This window comes from Haliaeetus albicilla, chromosome 7, assembly GCF_947461875.1.
Source record: "Haliaeetus albicilla chromosome 7, bHalAlb1.1, whole genome shotgun sequence".
NCBI lineage: Eukaryota > Metazoa > Chordata > Aves > Accipitriformes > Accipitridae > Haliaeetus > Haliaeetus albicilla.
Window position 1 is genome coordinate 17,606,158 of NC_091489.1, and position 19,929 is coordinate 17,626,086.

The 19,929-nt window shown below is 41.7% G+C and overlaps 1 protein-coding gene across 1 annotated transcript in view; it reads left to right on the forward strand.

Moving 5' to 3' along the window:
- The first annotated feature begins 19,737 nt into the window (after nt 1-19,737).
- The window catches only part of SNX9 (sorting nexin 9), a 64,695-nt gene continuing 64,503 nt past the window's right edge, over nt 19,738-19,929 (forward strand). The window contains exon 1 of the mRNA XM_069787096.1: nt 19,738-19,884. Coding sequence (XP_069643197.1) covers nt 19,873-19,884 — 12 coding nt within the window. The 5' untranslated portion in view covers nt 19,738-19,872. The remainder of the gene's footprint in view (nt 19,885-19,929) is intronic.

Here is a 19,929-nt window from a genome sequence, read left to right on the forward strand (position 1 = left end):
ACTTCTGCCCGATTGGTTTTGGGGAAAGGGTGAGCTGGTCCATTTACACACAATCCAAGGGAACGTCCTCAGCTGTTCCAGAGGATGGCAAAATAAAAGTTGCCTCAGACTGAATCCATCTGTCTCCACAGTATGTTTTGCCATCTCTGTAACAATGTGGTGATAAGGTAGTTCCTGATCCCTCTGGCATACTGCCCTAAGGCAGACAAGGAGATTAACCTAAATTTAGCGTGATATTGTTCAAAAAATAACCCCATCTCTCAATTCTTCTTCCCCAAATAAGCAATACAGTTCTGACAAGTGGAGAAGGTAGGAAAGGGAAATGCCTTTTTTGTAGAATAGAGGCCTCTTAATTGCAGGATACCATCCATCTTCTCCGGATGTGTCTGACACTGAATTTCCTTCACTGGCTTGTGAGAAAGAAATATTTTATCAAACATGCTGAATTTTGCTCCTGTTTGGATCTAATTATGTAATTTGCTAGTCAGGGTCATTCTGAGATACTTAAATATGCAAAAGTAGTTATGAAGCTCTTTGAAGGTCTTTTTGAAAATTAGTTTGCAATTATGCATAAAACCAGTCTGCAACAGATGCATACAGATACCATGGTGAAGGTTGGTTGAAGGTAGGTAGGTCGTTAGGGTGAAATTCATGATTTGATTGTGTTGGTTTATGTTCTCACTGCCTCTACTGGATGCAATCTAGATAATTACTTTATGATTTTAGGGAAAAAAAGATGTTGACTCTTTCCCAAGAAGCTGTGTTAAATCTATTCCTCCCGATGTAAAGCTACTTATAATCTAAATTATATAAATTCCTACTGTGTATAATAATTGCTGCTTCCTCCAAAGTATTTGTGACAGGCATCATAGCAGCTATCTAGGGCTAGCTTTTCTAAGATTTCTGTGCACTGAGTGCAGAATTCTTCTGAAAACTTTTTCATTTAATGCTACATATGAGCTGAGCTTATTTGAAAATATAACTTTGGGTGTATTTGGAGAGTTTATACTATGTTGGAAAAAGTAGTCAGATATTCCACATAGGCAATTTATGTGAAGTCTGTTCTGGGTTTACTCATGTTTATTGGGTCATTTACTTCAGCAGGTAGGGATAAGAGTACAAGGATCTTAGAGAAAAAATAGGGGACAGAAGATATTGTTTTGCAGATGAAGATCAGCACTACAAACCGTAGCGACACCAGACCTGCACATTTGCATTGCTCCAGTACAGACTGCCTCTCAGACACAAGATCTTGTCACTGGTTTTCAAGCTCCTCCTGACTTTCTTATCACACTGTCCTTATTTGTGGCAGTTGCATCTGAACAGCACAAACAGGCTCTATTGGCTGACAGTGGTGGAGGAATGATTTGGCAGAAGAGTGTGATTCACTCCATGAAGAAATTTGGCCAGCAAGTCATTAAAACACATGTGGGCACGCGCAGACACACACACACACACACACAATGCACCCACATCTAGGGAGGATATGTAAGTAATGAGTAGCAGAGGGTCAATTAAATGCCTGCTGGCCCATCAGAGTTAAAAAGCTGAGAAGAGGAAGTTGCCTACAATCCACAGCAAAGCACGTGATAAAGTAGCAACAAACTCATGACTTAGGAATCCCTGAGTAGGTAATTCAGCCTTTCCAGGCTGCAGTGATGACTCACTGAGTGTTTTTCTGGGTGTGAGCCTTCAGGTGACAGGGACAGTGTTGGCCGGAGTGGAAGTGACCTAAACAACAAGCTCACTGGCACAGATCTGGGGCCTTTCTAAAGTTGAAAGGCAGCAGGTCAGCAACACAGAGCACACAGCTAGGGTTTGACGGTAAGGTTAGGATTAAATAACAGTTTGTCAAGACTGAAGAGCACAGGTCTATTACATGTCTGAGATGAGATAGGTGCTGTTAGCAGCTATCTTGATGAATGATATTATATATGCTACCTTCAGTAGAAAAGTAATTCAAACTGCAGTGGAACAAAGTGGTAAAGGCAGCAGTGACTGGACGAAAACCATGAGGGATTTTTTCCCTTCTTTGCCATGCTAAAGAATTGGCAAGACATTCAGGTTTTGATTTTGACTTGTGATCAAATACAACTTTGTTGTAGCACCATCAAAATCAATGCAGTTACATTAAGGATGGATTCAGTCATCTTTCCATGATCACGGAATGGTGCATCCCTCTTAAAACTATAATATTTGAACAAAAGGCCTAAGAAACCTTAACATGCCCCAGAGTTTTTAAAGTACATATGAATTTTTGACCAGAGTAAGTGTGGGTAGCTGTGTATACTTATACAATAGCTCTCCATGACATGCTGTAAGATAGATTATCTTGTAATACTGTAAATACCTTCAAAAATAAATTACTGAAAGCAAAGAAATAGAGGCAAGCTAGCATAGCAAGCAAAAATTAGCTGTACCTACATAAACGGTACTCCTGTGCTCCAGGAGAACAGACTTACAGACACCACTGTAATTGTAGTGGTGGCCAGCACCTCGTAGGCTTCAGTGCTGTAAATGAGGGTTTGGCTTTCACGAGTTTCCATGACCTCGTTGCTCACAGAAGTTTCTGTTGTCTGGGCAGAACCGCTGTTGCTGTGGCATGCTGTGCTCCAGCTCTCCCTGCAGAGAGGACTGGGTGGAGGGGGCAACGAAGGGAAACTGCATTAAAACTTGACAAATCACTGCTCCCACTCGCTGTTACAGGAGCTGTAAGAACTCAGAAAATACAGGACTTATCCCTCTATACCTCCCAGAATGCCACGTAGGAGAGTCCGCAGACAGCAACAACCTAACTTTGCAGCCTTCTGCAAAACTGGTGGTTTTAAAGTGGAGTCAATTTAAACTTTATAAAAAGATGGCTCTGCCTGTTGGCGGCAATGACTGCCTTCTCATTGTACTGAGTTGTGTTCCCGTCAACAAAAAGAGGTTAATCTGTCTGCCCAACAACGGTTCTGACTTGTGGCTCACATAAGGCTTGATCCAAAGCTCGTCCACAGTCAGTAAAGGGGTGTGTGCCAGGAGCATGGTTATTACTTTCAATAATGAAATAGAGAATTATAGAGAATAATTCTCAATAGAGAATTAGGTGGTACATTACCATCCACCTTGTAAAATCCTTCTGAAATTTTCTTCTTGTGCCCAAGAAAATGTACCATTTACATGCATTAGCCTGTTTCTGTTTGTAAAATTACACAGTGCAGTGTAGCCTCTCTATGTGAATCAAGCTTTGTTGATACTAAATCTATGTAAGGGTTCCCAGTCTTGAGATAAATCTGTGCAAGGTCTCTTTGGCTACAAAAAGGACCACATAATGTCTTAAGAATCAACATGAAGAGTGTAGACCTGAGCAGAGTGTGGTTTAAGAGTATTTGAGTGGTGTCAGTGCCAGTAAACTGCTGAATGGAGTTAATTCAAGAACTCCTTCGCTCACCAGGCTCTAGAGTCTACATAAATAAAAACGTAATATTTCAGCTCTATTTATGCTATTATGAAAAGCTGAAAAATGAGACAAGAAAAAAAAAGCAGTTTACAATTTCATGAAGTTTGAGAAGTTTTTGAAGTTTTTGAAGTTTTATTTTGTGTTGAACTGCTATTTAAGTGCAAAAAGAAATCTCCTGTAGTCAAAAACTCTCTCTGCTTTTATAAATTCAAATATACATGTTCCATCAGCTCAGGCAAAGCCAAAAGGGTTTGGGACTCGGCAGAAAGTTTTTCTAATGAACGATTAGCATTTATCTCACAAATAATATTGCTTTGTAACAGTCTTGCATAGGACAAAAAAGCATCTGAGTTTTAAAAGCCTCCTCAAGAAATCATTACCATAAACTTGGAAACACCCTCTGCACTTGAGAAAGAGAAAATGGAAACTAGCATGCTGTGCCAACCGTGCCCTCTTGTAATTCTCCCTCTTGGAGATGACCCTGGATAAAAAGCTGCTGCCTCCCACGCCAGCACCTGCTCTAGCATTTTCAGTGGCAAGAGAGGAGCAGATCCAGTCTGGGAGCTTCATCTTTTGTGGGGACCAGTTATCTGCCACAAGCCAAAAGAAATGGCTGGAAGGGTGGAGCTGATACAGGGCACTTTGTGAGGTAGCTACAACTCCTTGGCTGAACCACTCTCAATCTGTTAGCACTTTGAATTTAAATATGGTCACTTTTACAAAGTTTTTCTCCCACTTAAATGTTCTGCAGTACCTGGGAATATGAAGTCCTATAGAAACTTTTTGTTTGGGAAATATATCAATCCAATATTATCATAAAATATTACATGATTCATACTGTGCATTTGGCTATGTTTACTTCATAGACCTGGTTAGTGATCTTTCCTAGGTCAGAACTGAGAACTTTTATTCAGAGGTAGACTCCATCCACCTGCATTTTAACTCCTTAAATCCAGGCAGACATCTGGCTTCTCTTCCTCCAGTCCATTGACATCTGCACCCAAAAGTCTCGCTCTGGCTGTTGGATAGCACAGAATGGTTTGTGGGACCAGCTTCTCCACCCAGTAAAACCACTAATGTCACAGAGAGGACTTTGTGGACTGAATTTTGATTCCCTACATGGGCTCTACAGTTTTGGGTGATGTTTGTCCCTGGGTCCCTTTTTCCTGCTCTTTTATTCATGTGTTACCTCTTGCAATTAGATTTTACCACAGTAGATGACTTGGTATTTTAATACTGTTGAACTTTTGCCTATTTGATCAGCAGAGGTGTTGGAATTGGGAGACTGCTGCCAGCTCTTCCACATACTTCCCATATAACCTTGTATACCAGGCATTTGGGCTGGGTAGTATCATCCTTACTCATGTTGATGAGCATTCAAAACTCATGAGCAGTCCCGCTGACTACTATGGGTAAGACACGTGAGTGAGCAATCACCAACCTGAGCAAAGGTTATAAAATCTTGTGCATAACTTCTCTGCACCTGGGTTAACTAGTAGCAAACAGTATTATTTAATTTCCTTGCTGAGTGGTGTAAGCTAAAATACCTTAGCAGCTTGAGAAGATACTGCAGAAGGGTAGTGGACTGCCAGTATGAAGTTATTAGGCTCCCCATCCTATGTTGTGATGTTCGGTAGCCCCAATAAGGCTCTCTCCGAAGCCCCAAACAGGACACTTCCTCCCAGGTGTGAAATATTCTGGGTCAAGGTCCAATTACTGTCTCTGAGCTGTGCTCCCACCTGGCCTTCTGCAGAACTTCTCCCTCAGATCAAGCATTGTGACCATTTTTTTAAAGATTTAATCTTTAATTTGTCTTCTTTGAAATATGTTACTAAAAAGCTTGAAGTGAAATCCATTCAGAATGTATCTGTTTCCCACGTAAGTTACCAGTTTGCCTGATAGGGTTTTGTTTGTTTGTTTCCCTTTGAAAGAAAAAAAAATAATCCATTTTGTTTTCTGCCCAGATGAGGAAAACAGGTCATGTTTAAAAAGATGTGGGCTAATATGCTCTTAACACCCCCACTCCCAAACAAACCATCGGTAAATGCTACTTAAAACAGGTTTAACATATCTAAGAGATTAGGATCAGTCTTTGTCTCTACCCTAGCTAGCTTGCTTTTAAAAGTGACCTCCTTTCCTTGCCTAGACAGATGTTCTTTGTCTGCTGGGACCACTTGGCTGTAAAGCCATCCTGACAGCTACCTCGCTTCCCAGTCTCTCCCAAAGGGCCAAGACTCTTCCAAGTGGTTTCCTCCTACTGAAAAGACTATAATTAGCTGCTTCCCCCTTTTTCCTCTGTTTAAAATTCGCATTATACAGCTTTTCTTCCTACCTTCTGAAACCTCATCTCCCATCCTGTCCTGCTTTCGAACATATGTAAAAGGAAATGCTATGCTGTGGGAGTATAAGCACATTGTTTAACAAAGACAAAATGCCAAGTTTTATAGTAAAGAATCAACGTTTTCTTCCTTTCCCCTTAGGCTGTGACTTACCCTTCCGTTACCCAAAATACATATTACCTGCTTGTTTCTGAACTATGACTTCCTCCCCTTTTTACTAAACATTATTATTACCCTGTTTATTTCGGTAGCCTGAATATTAAGTTTTCCTCTATTGCTCTAGTATATTATTCTCCCCTATATCTAAATAATTGAATATTAAGTTTTCCTGTCCATTTCTATCAGTGGAATAGCTTTTGAAAGTGTAAATCCAGCAGCAGTACTCACAGATTCAAAGATTTCAACTAAGAATGGGTTTTGAAAGAGTGTTAGGAACAATTTCTTCATTTATAAGGGTTTTGAAGCTGAGAATTCCCCAAAATCTTATAAGCAGAGACGTTTTCTTACAAAAATACCATGTCAATGTCAGAGATATTGTTTGTTTAGCAGAACTTAGTATTTTTAAGCTTCTCAAACAAACCCCAACAACAAAAAAACAGCATCTTCAAAATCTGGCTCTGCAAATTTATGAAACTCATCTTAGTTAAATTATGCATCAGCTTTTCAGATTTTCCCTACTCAATTATGCAGGTCTCAAAGCTCAGTTCACCAAAGAAATGACTGAAAAGCTATTTTAAATTATTTCATGTGTTAGTTTATCCAAGTCAAGCTTTGTAATCAAAATGTGACAATTAGTATTCCTTTGTAATTTAATACAAATGTATTCCTTTTTAATTTAATACAAATTTATTCCTTTGTAATTTATTACAAAGGAGATATCTTTACAAAATAATTTTCTAGCTTTTTGCATAGGCTTTGGCAAGTACACTGTTATCTACCGAACTATATGTGTTTGAAAATGAATGTACAGCAGTTCAAACAGCAATTCTGAATTATTATGGAAGCAGAGCTGCTAGTATGTGTTTCTTTATAGCTTTCTAGCCTAGGACATTTTGTAGGACACGTGTTCACTTTGCCAATTAAAGTCCTGTGTCAGTCTTGGTCTTGAGAAACCCTAAATCATGTTGTTCATTTCCACACTTTGTTCCTGTCAGTTGTATCCATCAGTTCATAAATCTAAAGTCTTTCATTTGCTGAATTGAGCATCTCCACCCAGTCCAAAAGGATTCTGCATGTTTGTACACACTGATTTCCAAGTTAATTGCCCTGTCAGACCCATAGAATAAGCACTATTTAAGTTTTGTCTTTCAGACTACACAGAAGTTTACACACTAGACAAATCTCACTTATTCCCTCTCTACTGCTTGACATAAAACCTGATTCCAGCTTTTCTGCTAAGGTTTTTGCCTTGATATGGTCCTCAGTCAAGCAAGGACTGGCTCAAATAGCTAGAGATACGGAAGCTGAATTTAAGGCACTATATTACAAGATATAGGGGTGCATTAGGAATACAATGGTGAATAATCAATGACTACTGTAACCTTAGATAACTCAGGGAAGGCTTTATCTGTCTGTTGGCCACATTCACAGTGTTCTAGGCAGCAGGCTATAAAGCTGGGAGGAGTAGAGAAAGGCAATAAAGCAATTGAGGGCTTGGGGAGAAACTGTCATATGAAGATAGTGAAATGGCTAGGAATGTCTTCCTCAGAAAGGGAGGTGGTGGGTAAGTAGGGAGCTGATGGAAGGATATCCATCAGAGAATGTATATGGCAAAATAGAAGTTCCCACTATCATAATCCCAAAATCAAAGTGGATATCTGACGAAATTCAGAATCAGTAAGTTAAAAATTATGAAAGAATATGTATTCTGAAATTCTACTTTCAAAGGATTTGAAGACAATTCACCTCTGAGAAGAGTTAGTTTTGCCCAGCAATAAAGAACAGCCACCTTCCTGGTGAAAGAAAGAGGATGTTGCAGAATAAGCAATACGGATTCCCAAATAAAAATGATCATGGAGGAAGATAAGGAGTAAATATTTATTAATTAGCATTACCTGGAGGAATTTCTTGTAGTCAAAATGCAGTTAGTTGAACAGGAAAACATCGAAGATGTGAGTGGTTTCGTTTATACTCTTGCAAAACTCAGAGACTATTCAAGATCTTTCTATGCCTTGTCTGAACCAAAGCTTATTGCTGGGTTTTCATAGTCAGGATCTCTGGTACACACAGGCTGTGTACAGTAGTATACACTAGTAAACTAAGTGTATACCCTAGTAAATCCAGTGTGCATGGGAATGTTCCCAGACACGGAGACCAATTGGCATGGCACAGCTCATGCCCGTGCTGGTAAACTCTCTCCACAGCAGTGTGGCTGCCTCAGACTGCCTATTGGGAACGGTCTCTGTAACATTATTGTTCTCAAACTAGCCCCATGAGTAGTTTAGGAGGGCACTAGTTAGCATGGGTCACAATGGAGACAGGGAACAATCTGATGGTTTATCTGTGTAAATGATTGCATTTAACCTACCAGTATAGACAGTCACAGAAGACTGGCAGACGTCTGGGATCTCTGGTGATAAAAGGGGTACTGTAGAGGCTTGGTTCTGCTTTGTTGGTATTAGCACAGGTGTATTCTTCATGGACTTGAGTTCAGAGCAACAGCAGTGTGCCAGTTCCACAGATTTTTGTGACTATGTGGTATCAGAAAGGAGAATTAGTAACTGTTGCTGGGAGCACTTACACTGAAGTTATGGAGAACCCCATGAGTTGTTCTGCCATAAGGATTGCACAGTAAAATAAATGGTTCTCTTCTTGTTAGACCAATAAGACACCGATCTGAATTAAACAGGGACACTTACACTGATATCCTTTATCAGTGGAGACAACTTTCTACTTAAAAGAAAGAATGGCCAAATAGTGGTACAAGAACGCAAAGCTGACATCAACATACAGAAAAGAAATTATACTTTCAACTTTTATTTTAAAATTACCTTCAGCACCTAATACAGCCAGGGCACTTCCCCACATGCTTCTGCCACTGGCAGCAGAGAATAAGCCTTAGAGAGCAAAGTGCGGCAGCAGTGGCAGCAGCATCCCTGCCAGTCCTCAGCCCTCTGCCGATTCAACATTGTCACTGAGCCAACAGAGACTTTCATTGCATAGCAGTTCATCTACTGATACTTTAAAACGAGTCTGTGCCCCCTCTCCTCGCTTGACTGGCTTATTGAAAGTCCAGAGCGGAATCTGCTGGTTTAACTTTTCCACAGGATGGTAACATTCAAATTATTTTGACATTGTGAAACCTGGACTCTGCTAAGCAGGTAGGAAAAATAATAAATGCCGTTAGGTTACTCTGAACTGTCTGTTGGTATTCATGTCCCAGAAGCCAACTGGTAGGAGTAGCAACTATCGGGGTCAGTTATTCTGGAAAGACACTTGAAGCAAAAACTGCTGGTTAATGGGGATACCTGAAGGAGGCATGTTGTCAGAGGAACACAGTTGAAAACAGCCTGAAGTCTCCCTTCTCACATCTCCTGTAATTAAACATAATAGAAGTCAAGATTTCTCTTCAGACCAAACACTCATAAGGAGGATGCTACCCCTTACATAAAAAGAAGTAAGAGAAATTTACTCCAGAATACAAAATCCAAGGCTGTAACACAGCCAGAAGCATTTGGCTGAGGACGGTGAGCCAGCAGTGATCGCTGCAGGGGAAACCGCTGCAGACTTGGCCGCAGAGACATTTCCAGGCAGTCAGCTGGTGCGAAGGAAATAGGCATCTACATGGACAGGAGACATCCCTGCTGGATCAGATCAGAGTACTCAGGTGTCTGAGTTAAAGGAGCAGTCCTCTTTGTTTAAAGGAAACACACCTGTCTATCATGTTGGGCCTAGGATACATGTGAATGGATTTGTCTGAGTGAGGGAACAACCCGTAGCTCCAGGTGAACAACTTTTTTGCAGAAGTTCCTCTCTGCCTGTTCTTCATCCTCTCTAAGATCACGTGACTGAGAGGCTGGAGAGTTTGTCTATAAATCATCTGTCCTTGAGGAGAAGTCTGCAATTATAACTGCTTTTGTGCAAGGAAGCTTCTAAGCAGCTGTAGCCTGAGAAAAAAAAACCCAGAAGGTTGTTGCCAGCTGAGGTCAAAGCTGAAGCTCAGCAGGGTTTGGTTGGGGACAGCTAGGGAGCGGTGAAGAGATTAGCAGTGGAAGAAGTGGCCTGGAGGATGCAATCAAAAGTGCGTTTCTGCATGTTGGGGGAAACAGCTCAGCAGGTTAGAAACCCACTGTAGGGACCAGGAAGGCCCTGATTTTTATCTGTGTTGCAACCGCTTCACTGACTCTGGGTGGTCTGTGGTGCCAAGGGCTTGCCTCTCCACAGAGACGCTGCAGGCCTGGAAAAGTGCTAGGAAACTCTTCTCTTCAATTTGACTGTCGTTAAACATTGAAGGGAAAAGAAACCCCTGGGTCTGATGTGGAATTGAAGCTTCGAACTTGCCCTGCAAGCCAAAGGCGGAGCTGGTTAGGAAGCATGACAGACGCACCAGCTATCGGAAAGGTGGGAAAAACGTTCAGGTGGGTACGGTCCTTCACACAGAGAGCCGTGATGGTAAATTAGGATGGCCAGGGACTGCCACCATACCAGGATAAAGCTATAAATGTATAGCCCGGCCCTACCTTACAGCCCACCCTCCTTCCCCTTGGCAGCAGAGCACTGCAGCATGGTCAGGGCAGCTGGGAGAGCCTCACCCATGAGGAGTGCGAAGGCGGCTGCCAGCGCAGGTGTTCAGGGGACTTAGAAATGTCTCTGGTATATCCAGAGATATCCAGAATTAAATTCACATTCTGGAAAAATCAGTCAGGATTCCTGCAGGGAGAAAAATGATGCACAGTAATGATAGCGTTTGCAACCAACCCAATTACTGGAGTAATGTTATGGGGAAAAATTCTCATGCTACCTGGGAATTAAATTACCAGATAAATTCCTTCAGCTGGAAGCCCCCAAAATGCCTTGATAAAAACACAGACAAAGAAATATAGTGAAGTGATAAATTGAGAATTGGAAGAAGAGCAGGCCAGTAAAGAGCTCACAGTCACAGTGCTCCAAAACATCTGTTTGAACTATGGGGAAAAAAAACCCAGTGGGTGCTGCATGCTTATGATGGAAAACAAAGCTTGGAAGTAGAAGATTCACAAAACAAAATTAGAAATATTAGTATGTTTCATGGCTCACTGAAGTGCTTAAGTGTTTTTGTGTTGATTTTTTTTTAACATCCTATTACAGTCACATTTCCTCTTCCATTTGTTACCATAACTTTAAAGGATTATCCTTTCAATTTAACTCTTCTGTGACAGCATTGTCTGTAGCAGCAGTATTTTATTCTTTTAATAACCTTGGGCTGATGTAGCAATCAGACAAAAGCCAGCAAGCTCCTGATAAAGAACACCTTTTGGGTAAACACATTACAGGAGACAAACTGAATGATGTGATATACCGAAAAAATGCACAGGTGGGGTTCAAGCAAATGAGAAAAAGTACTTTGTGGTACAGCAGGTCCTTTTTTTGTCCTCAGCATTTCTTAGGCAAACTCACTGTGATGGGCTCTAAATGTCAGCTGTTAGTTGGATAGCATAGTGCATTTTTATTTCTTCAGTGACTGTTTTTAATGTCAAGAGCAGCTGTGTTCAGTCTTTTTTCTTAAAAAAAAAAAAAGTGTAGAGCTTAGCATCCAAAAAAATTGGCTTTGTGTGGCTAACCACAAGCAGGGCACATGACTGAGTGCTGCATCTGTTATGTCCCCCTTCAGTTCAAACAGTTGGGACAGGAATATTCTGTAGACTTAAAGGGGAACTCTCAATTTACAGAATGCATTTAGAGCTCGTCATCGAAGCAAGCTTCAACTTTTACCCCCTACCAAAAAAATAAGAAAATCTGTACTCTGGAAAAGGGAGAATTCACAGAATTCACTGCTGAAGTCCAAAACTGCAGAATTCACTCCCTTCTGTCTCCTCTTTTTAGCCTCAGTCTAAGGGTCAGATTTCCAGGAAATATTTGTAAATTTTTGGACATCTGCCTTTCCAGGGTAGCTAGAGCTACCTCTAGGGCTGTTTCTGGTAATTTGAAGAAAAGAAGTGTCAGCTAGTTTGAACATCTTAATACTCACATGCAGAAAGATATGAAGCACTTAAATCCCTAAGGTATCATTTCTGTTTTAGCAGTGGTAATGAATTAAATGCTTGAGTAGGCTTAGTGGTCCTGCTAGTAATAATGGATTTTTCAAAAAGATTTGAATACCTACTCCTATAAGATATCTTGGAACAGGCAGCTATTTAATACTCCTACTAATGAATGGTCCTGTGCCCTGCAACCAAAGAAAAATGCTTTTTTTGCAAAACCTAATCTGAGGCAGTGATTACAAAAAATTTTATAAATACTTGAAATTTTCTGACCTGCCCACAGTCGCATAATTTCCTCAGCAGCAATGCAAGGTATGCAGCCTACAAAGCTGCTTTTGTAGCCCATCATCTAGCCACAGGCTTTGCTTTTTCTGCTGTTGTACATTATTATCTCTTTACTAGGATAGCATGGTCTTTATTGGATACAATGTGCAAAAACAAATCACAAAAAGTAGGGTAAAATGGGACCTCAAGATTCCAAGCTCCTTCCTTGAGACAGGAAAAACTATATAAAAGGACTACATCTACTTACTGTATAATGGAATTCATGAAAGCTTTTACTTTCTCCCTTTTCTTTATCCCCTTTTGGGCTTGTCTGGGCTAGAAGACAGTTTATGCACTGGAGATCTAACATGGGTTGACACGAGAGAGAAATGTATGTGCAGTAGAAAGAGTCTTCATAACTCTTCCTCTAGCTGCAGGCACCTTAACCATACTAGAGAAAATGCAGATGAACAATAGCTCCTGGAAATTAATATTGCTTTGGATTTGCTTTGGAGCACTTCTTGTCACCTTGACCTGCATTCATTAAAGATGGGCTCATGAAAGCTGTGGGGCTGCTGATCAGCAGCTTCTTTCTATGAAGTAATTTCACTGCCAATTCTTTCTAAAGAAAACAGTGGCTCAAAACAAGATTTAAGGGATAAAGGACACTAAGGCCTGGTTTAATCTTTTGGTGATCTCACCATACAAATGCCACAGGACTGAATTTCTTGTGTATGGAAACACAGTCAGCTAGAGACCCTGAAATCCCCCAAATTTCCATGATGAAAACACAAAAAAAATGTAATGAAGTAGCAAATCTGTTAGAATTGGAAAAACACAAGCAGTCTGAAAACTCCGAATCACATTACTCCAAAACATCTGTGTGTGTCATGGGGAAAAAAGTGTGAGTGAATGCTGCATTCTGGAATGCTGGAGAGCAAACATTAAACCAGGGATACAACACATTCCAGATCCATGTTGGTCAGGTCAGTAAAACAATAATCCTTATTTTTATAAAGAAGAACACCTAAATTAGTTTGTTTACAGTAAAAACCATACAGTCATGACAAACAGCATTTATCCATAGGGTCTGCAGCTTTGCATGTTCACTATCAAAACACAGAACAAAGCATGCCTTATGATGGTTTGATACTGACCGTGCTGTTAATTTGGATGTAAACACAATATATGCCAAGTGCCCATAGATTTGCTCCTACTTTCATTAAACTGTCTTGAAAAGTGCAGCCTGGTGCTACATTGGCAGACTCATAGAGTGCCACTGCTCCCCTCCATAGAAGCTCAGAGACTGGAGCAAGAGGGCTCCAATCTCTCAGGTTAGTCCTGCAGCCTTCTGTAGCTTTCTCCTCAATGAGCTACTCAGTAAGGATGAATAACTGGACCATCATCTAGATGTGCCTGCAGAGTATAATTAATTACATCTTTACTACAATTAGCAATCCGTGTGTCCGAAGACAATTTGCATGCAATCCTTGGCTTCTTAATGTTGACAGGGCCTCGTTGTAGATGTACTGTACATTTAATTGAAGTACATAGCAGAACACGCTCCTCTTCTGTTACGTTGCTTGTTGAGACTGCAGTCCCCTGAGACGGCAGGGTACAGCAGCTGGAAGAGCCCTTCCACCGTGACAGGAAAAAAATGGAAGTACGCCACAAGCAGTCAGCAGTCCGGATGGAAAGGGTCAGTAGCAGTAAGAATCAATAGTGCTAATGGTATCTCACTTTTGCTAAAGCTAGCAAAGAGCAAAACAGAAACATTTGTAACTTTTTAAATAGTCTCTTTACTAAACTGTATTCTATTTTTCAGGAAAGCTGAGTTCAAGACCTATTGACCTCAGCAGCCCTTGCATTGAAACCCAAATGGATATAAAGTATGGACAAAAAATCCAAATGCAAACCAACTAAAGTGCATGATAGATATGCTTGCACAAGTATCCTAGCTCAGATATAAGCACACATATAATAGTACCAATCAGTGGACAATTCGGAAGGGAATGCCAAACTAAGCATGATATTAATGTTAGGTATTTCAGGAAATCTGTTTTATTCTTTGCACAAGAAAGCGTGATTTGTTGTATCATTTCTTTCAAAGCTTATACTGCTAAAAAAATACATACATTTATCACTGATTATGCTGCTGTAAAGGCAGAAAAAGAATACTAGAATTGGTCAAAACATTTGTTACACTTGAAGAAGAAAAGGGAGGAAAAAAGTTGTTTCACACATTGTTATCTAAAGAAAGAGCAGATCATCATGACCAAGCAACCTCCTAACTGTTACAGCCTTGGGGCTCATCCATAAAGGTCTGCACTAGGTGTTTACACATGTGATAAATGAATTTAGTCTCAAACAGGATTCCAATCAAAGTTTACAATTTATTAAATGAATAAATGCAAGCAAACAGCGCTGGGCACGCCAGGAGCCTCTGCTCTACCAAGACGCGTGCTGTGAAAAACAACTCAGCTTCTTTTATAGTCTAACATTAGTTACATATTCATACTAGGCGTGTCCTTCCAAAAGACTCTCCACCTCCTCATTGTGCAGGTGCAGTAGTTCTCCTAGAAACTTCTCGAAGTCTCCGCATTGGCTGAGGGGTCTTCCATGCAATGTATCTCTGACCAAGCTCCCCACTGCTCGGTCCGACAGCAGACACCCTGTGCAACAGCCGACACCCTGCACAACACCAGCTGCGGCCACCAGAACCCAAACAAGGTCACAACAGACACCTCCCCCTCAACAAATGCATACAACAAATTGCCCATACACTGCCATTTCAATACACCCTCTATTTATACACACCTTCTATTTATACGTACTAAAGATCACCCCGTTCATAACCTCGCGTAATACTATGATAAATGCTTCAGTTCTCTCCTAGGATCTCTTCTTTAACACTGTGCAGTTAACAAAAAAACCGGTTTGGGGCTGGCAAAAAAGAACTATATACATATCATCTGTCTCCTCCCGGCCTGCGGTTATACGAGGACCAACAAAATGGTTAAAGATTACACATACAGTGAGGGTCACATTTTATTATGCGGCCGTAGCATTGTTTATATCGACACGAATCAGATGAACACATTTCACACATATCCCCCTCTCCCTTGAGCATGATCAAATTTGCACCAAAACATGACCTTTGCAATCAGCTTCACAAAAAAAAGAAAAAAGTGCTCTCAAAAAATTGACAGTGTCCAAAAGCATATTGCAACATTTTGTCTCTGGAACACCCACACTTTTTTTTTTCTGTGTAGCTTTTTCACATCTTCAGTGGTCAGCAGCTGTTCTTACAGATTTTTAAAGTGAAAATTGAGTCCAGGAGTCCACCATGACTTAAAACTGTTGGCTTCACAAAGTTGTCTTAATAAAAACCCAACACCATCAGAGTACAGAATTTAGCACTGGCATAGCATTGCACTTTTCTCCCGGTGTAAAGAAAACAGTATATTCACACACAGCACAAACCCAGTCTTAGCCAGGTGTTTATTACAAATGTAACTATGTCAAATCAGAGCTCACCTTGAGAAAGGTCCACATAGTATGCCACAGTTCAGATAATAATGGCTTTTGATTACTAGCTCTAAGGAGACAAACCTCTTAAGTCAAAAGCAAATGCATAAAGCAGAGTTTTTCTCAGAACTGCTTATTCAGAGACAAATTTGGGGACTGAAAAACTCAGAGGAATTTGGGTGCAATTTTGGGTGCATTTTTCTAAAGGAGCTTTTATGAACCAGGGAAGTCTTGACTTAACTTCCTACAGTATTTCAGGATTGGCTGCCTTACTGGTTTGATAGTGATCTTCCAGCACCAGGTGCAGAATAAGATTGAAAAGTGCGTCTGTAATCTCTTGAGCACCATTTTAAACTGCCACATAAAGTTCTGGGTATACAAGAAATTACTGTGCTTTGGTGGAAACACCATACGATTCAAGAGTTCACGGCTTTTCTGGCCAAAGACTCCCAACATACAATAAAGGAAAATAAGCATATTTTTCCCTCAGAAAATGTTTCATTAAATGTATTTTTCAGATAGGGTGTGCAAATGATGCCATGCTTTACAGAGCGATGCACAAATGGGATTCAGCAGCTGCTCCCCTGTTGCTCTGTGCAGATAACATTAGGTTTCATGGACGTTTCAGCTCCTATCATTTTCTGTCCAATTTTGGGCAGAGGGGAGGAGAGAGAAGATAGGAAGAAGCAATATTTTATCTATATTGCTCTCTGGCAAACTTCTCAGAAACGCCAAAGAAATGTGTTAACCCAACTCTGAAACAGAAATGCTGGTCAGCTGAGAGGAAACGACACCCAAAGAACCTCTACTACTTCTATTTTTGATTCTTAAACTAAGTCATTGCTTAAACCATTCATTTTAAGGCTTTGGAAATGTGAACTCTCTACCCCTTTTTTAAAGCAAGAGGTGTATCAGCTGATTAAGGTAAACATGATAATTAAAAGGAGTAAGAAAATTTTGAAATGTTTTTGTAATTACTCCCTAGTCATTGTTAGCCTTTCCTGATTAATGTAGTTAGAAATCTTAAGCTAAAAGCATGTAGTGTGAAACTGATTCTATCGTACACACCACATTGATAGCCTCTCAACCAAGAAAAAAAAAAATCACTTCTTACTTTATAAAAACACCCTTGAAAATAAAGACCTAGGACAACATACTCTCAGTATACCTCCTGCAAAGACTTTGGAAATACATGGATTTGACTGGCTGCTCCATTTGCAAAGTTGTTGCCACTGAAGATAATGATTGTTATTCAAAATTCCTCCACAGCTGTGGTAAATGCCTCAGAGCTGTGTGAGTTACCCCAGTGCATCACCTGGGTAATGGTAAGGGCACAGCCTGCTAGCTAGGAGAAATCCAAGGTGCACCACCTCAAGGAGCTCCTGAGGACAGTAGCTTAGAAACACAAACCACAGTTCTCCAGGTAGTTTTCAGCTTGAAGGTTATCTGAATAGCCTTATTTTTTCTTTATCATTCCCTACCAAGCTTGCATTAAGTCAGAACATACAAGGTCACTGACTTTCCGTGATCTTGAAGCTACAGGCAGACCTTGCCCAGCAGAGAACAGTATTCGGCGAATGTTGTCCATGTCCTTTGTCAGAGTCCATCTTTAATTAAAAAATTTGCATAGCGCTGTTGGCAGGAGCTTTTTGTTTGATGAGGCTCTGCAACAGATCACTTCTCACTGAACTCTGCTGCTGCAGTTGTTCCTGAGAACTATCGCAGACAAGGTAACTGCAAAAATACATGCTTAGTAGAAATCTGTAGAGAGAACACTAAAAAAAAAAGTCGCTTGTGTGCTAGGTAAGGGATTTTCTTCTGTATTTGATTTTTTTTTCTGAGGTGGAGGTATTTAACTATTATAGCATATATTAGGGCATTAGCACAAAGTGAATAATGAGCCAACTATGTTTGAAAGCTGATAAGCTCCACGCAGAGCACTCGACTTCCAACCTACCAAATGCTTAAGTATGTAAACAACCCTGCTGAAGCCACTGAGATTTCTTATATGTCTAGTGCTAAGCAAACATCTAGTCTTAATTGACTAGGACTCAGCTTAGTAGCATAAAATTAACTAATTTAGAAAGTTTTGGAAATTTTAGGTGATTTCATCAGCAATTTGTTGGTAATTGGCCCTTTGTGTTAAGCAATAATCAAGCTTGCAGCTAAGAAGAGATATGTTTATTTGCAAGCCAAAGTGATTCCTAAGAATGTCTTTGTTAACACAAGAATTAATGGCAATTAATTGCAAATAGTATTGGAAAGATCCCATCAAAAATAATTTTCCCAGAGCATTCTCTCACCCTGAAATAAATGTTTCCTTTATCCCTCAAACTTGTCAGCCAAGACTTATTTTTAGGAGTACCTCACAGTGGAAAACTGTAAACTGGACATTTTAAGTATATAGAGAAGCTGAATAAATCATGACTTTGTTCTTCAGTCCCCAGATGGCAAGCAGTGCTCTCCTAAAGCATACTGGTTAGCAGCTGTAGACTAAGCTTTTCTGGCAGTTGTTCTAATCGCAGGTAAAGAATGACACAGATTGGAGCTTATGCAAAAGCCATGAGTTTATTAAAAATCACATAGCAAAACAGCATCTGGTGAATGGACAGAAGGTGCTTTGCATACCTATCAGTTGGGAATCCCTGAACAAGACAACCAGCCTGGGAGGGACCACATGGCAAAACTGGTCCTTAATACAACTTAAAGGTGGTATCATAAAGGGTCATTTGTGGGCCACACACAAAAGTTTCACTTTAGATACTGCTGTTATAACGGGTAAAAAAGTTGGAATTGTTTTATGTAATTGAATTCTGAAAAAGTTAAAAACTGCAGTAAAGGAGTTTGAAAACTTCTCAAGTTAATCAGTTCAATCACTCAAAAAGTGGTGGTGACTGAACAGCCAGCTTCCTCTTAAGTCCTCATCCTCACACTCCATACAAACTATTTCACTGGTTCTACCTGGAAAATTTTTTCCAACTTAGAAAACCTGTGAACATGTTTTTCTCTTTTAATAAAGCTGTCTCACTGAGAAAATATACCAATGGCCGCTTCTAATTTCTATGGACATGGGAACGCAGATGTAAGGAGTTACGCAGCTTCCCAACAGCCTACCTGCCTTGTAGGACTCTCCTTGGTCACCCTGACAATTACACCAGGTATTTCTTTCTACAGAAGGGAAACATAGCCTGATTCCAGGCCAACCACTATACATATACAGATGAGAAGTTGCACTTTTCGGATGGTGCAGCACCTTGCAAGATTGCTACCGCCGGATTTTCCCATCCCATTTGTTTTAGCTTCCCATCACGTCTCTCCTGCAGGCTGGAAATCAAGTGGGGTCACAGTCCGTTTTTATGAGACGGTCGTAGAGCACCCAACAGGAATGCTGCCGACCTTGACCGGCCCCTTGATGTTATTTTCTGCTGTCAGTAACTGCCATACACCGAGGCCCGGCTGGAAGAGGAGGTCAGGGACGACACACATCCCACGAACAGCTGCAGAGGGAGCCTGGCCGAGGAAAAATTGCTTTCCTTGCCGTACAGTTGCTTCGAAATTTCTGTTCAAAAGCAAGCGAGGGGCAGATAATGCCTTTCTGCGGGTCCTCTCCCCCACGCGAGCGGGAATTTGAGAGCAAACGCTGACTACGAAGCGAAGCCGCTGAGGGCACCGGGGGGGGGGGGGGGGGCCGGTCCCAACCCGGCGGCCGCGGGGGCACGTCCGCCCCCCTCCGCACCCCGGGGACCGAGGGGGGCGGCTCCCCCGGGGCTCCCCGCCGCGCCGCGGGTCCCTCCCTCCGGCCCTGACGGAGAGGCTGGGGACAGACCCGCTGCCGTTTCGAGCCGTGCCGTGCCGGGGGAAGGGGCGTGCAGGGGGTGTGGGGAGGGGGCACCGCCGTGCGGCTACATCAGCCCCCGCCTGCCCAGCGCCGGGGCTTGCTGCTGAGCCGCCCAACGGCCCCCAGGCGGCGGCGGCGGCGGCGGCGGCGACTGGGGGACGCTGAGGAGGAGCCGCCTGCGCGGCCCAGCGGCGGCGGCGGGCGGGCCGGACACACCGACCGAGCAGCCGCGGCCCGCGGCGGGGAGGGGAGACCGGCAGCCCAGCCCGCACCAGCAGCGCCATGGCCACCAAGGTGAGCAGCCCCCGGCGCGGATCGGGGGGTCGTGAGGCGGCGCCG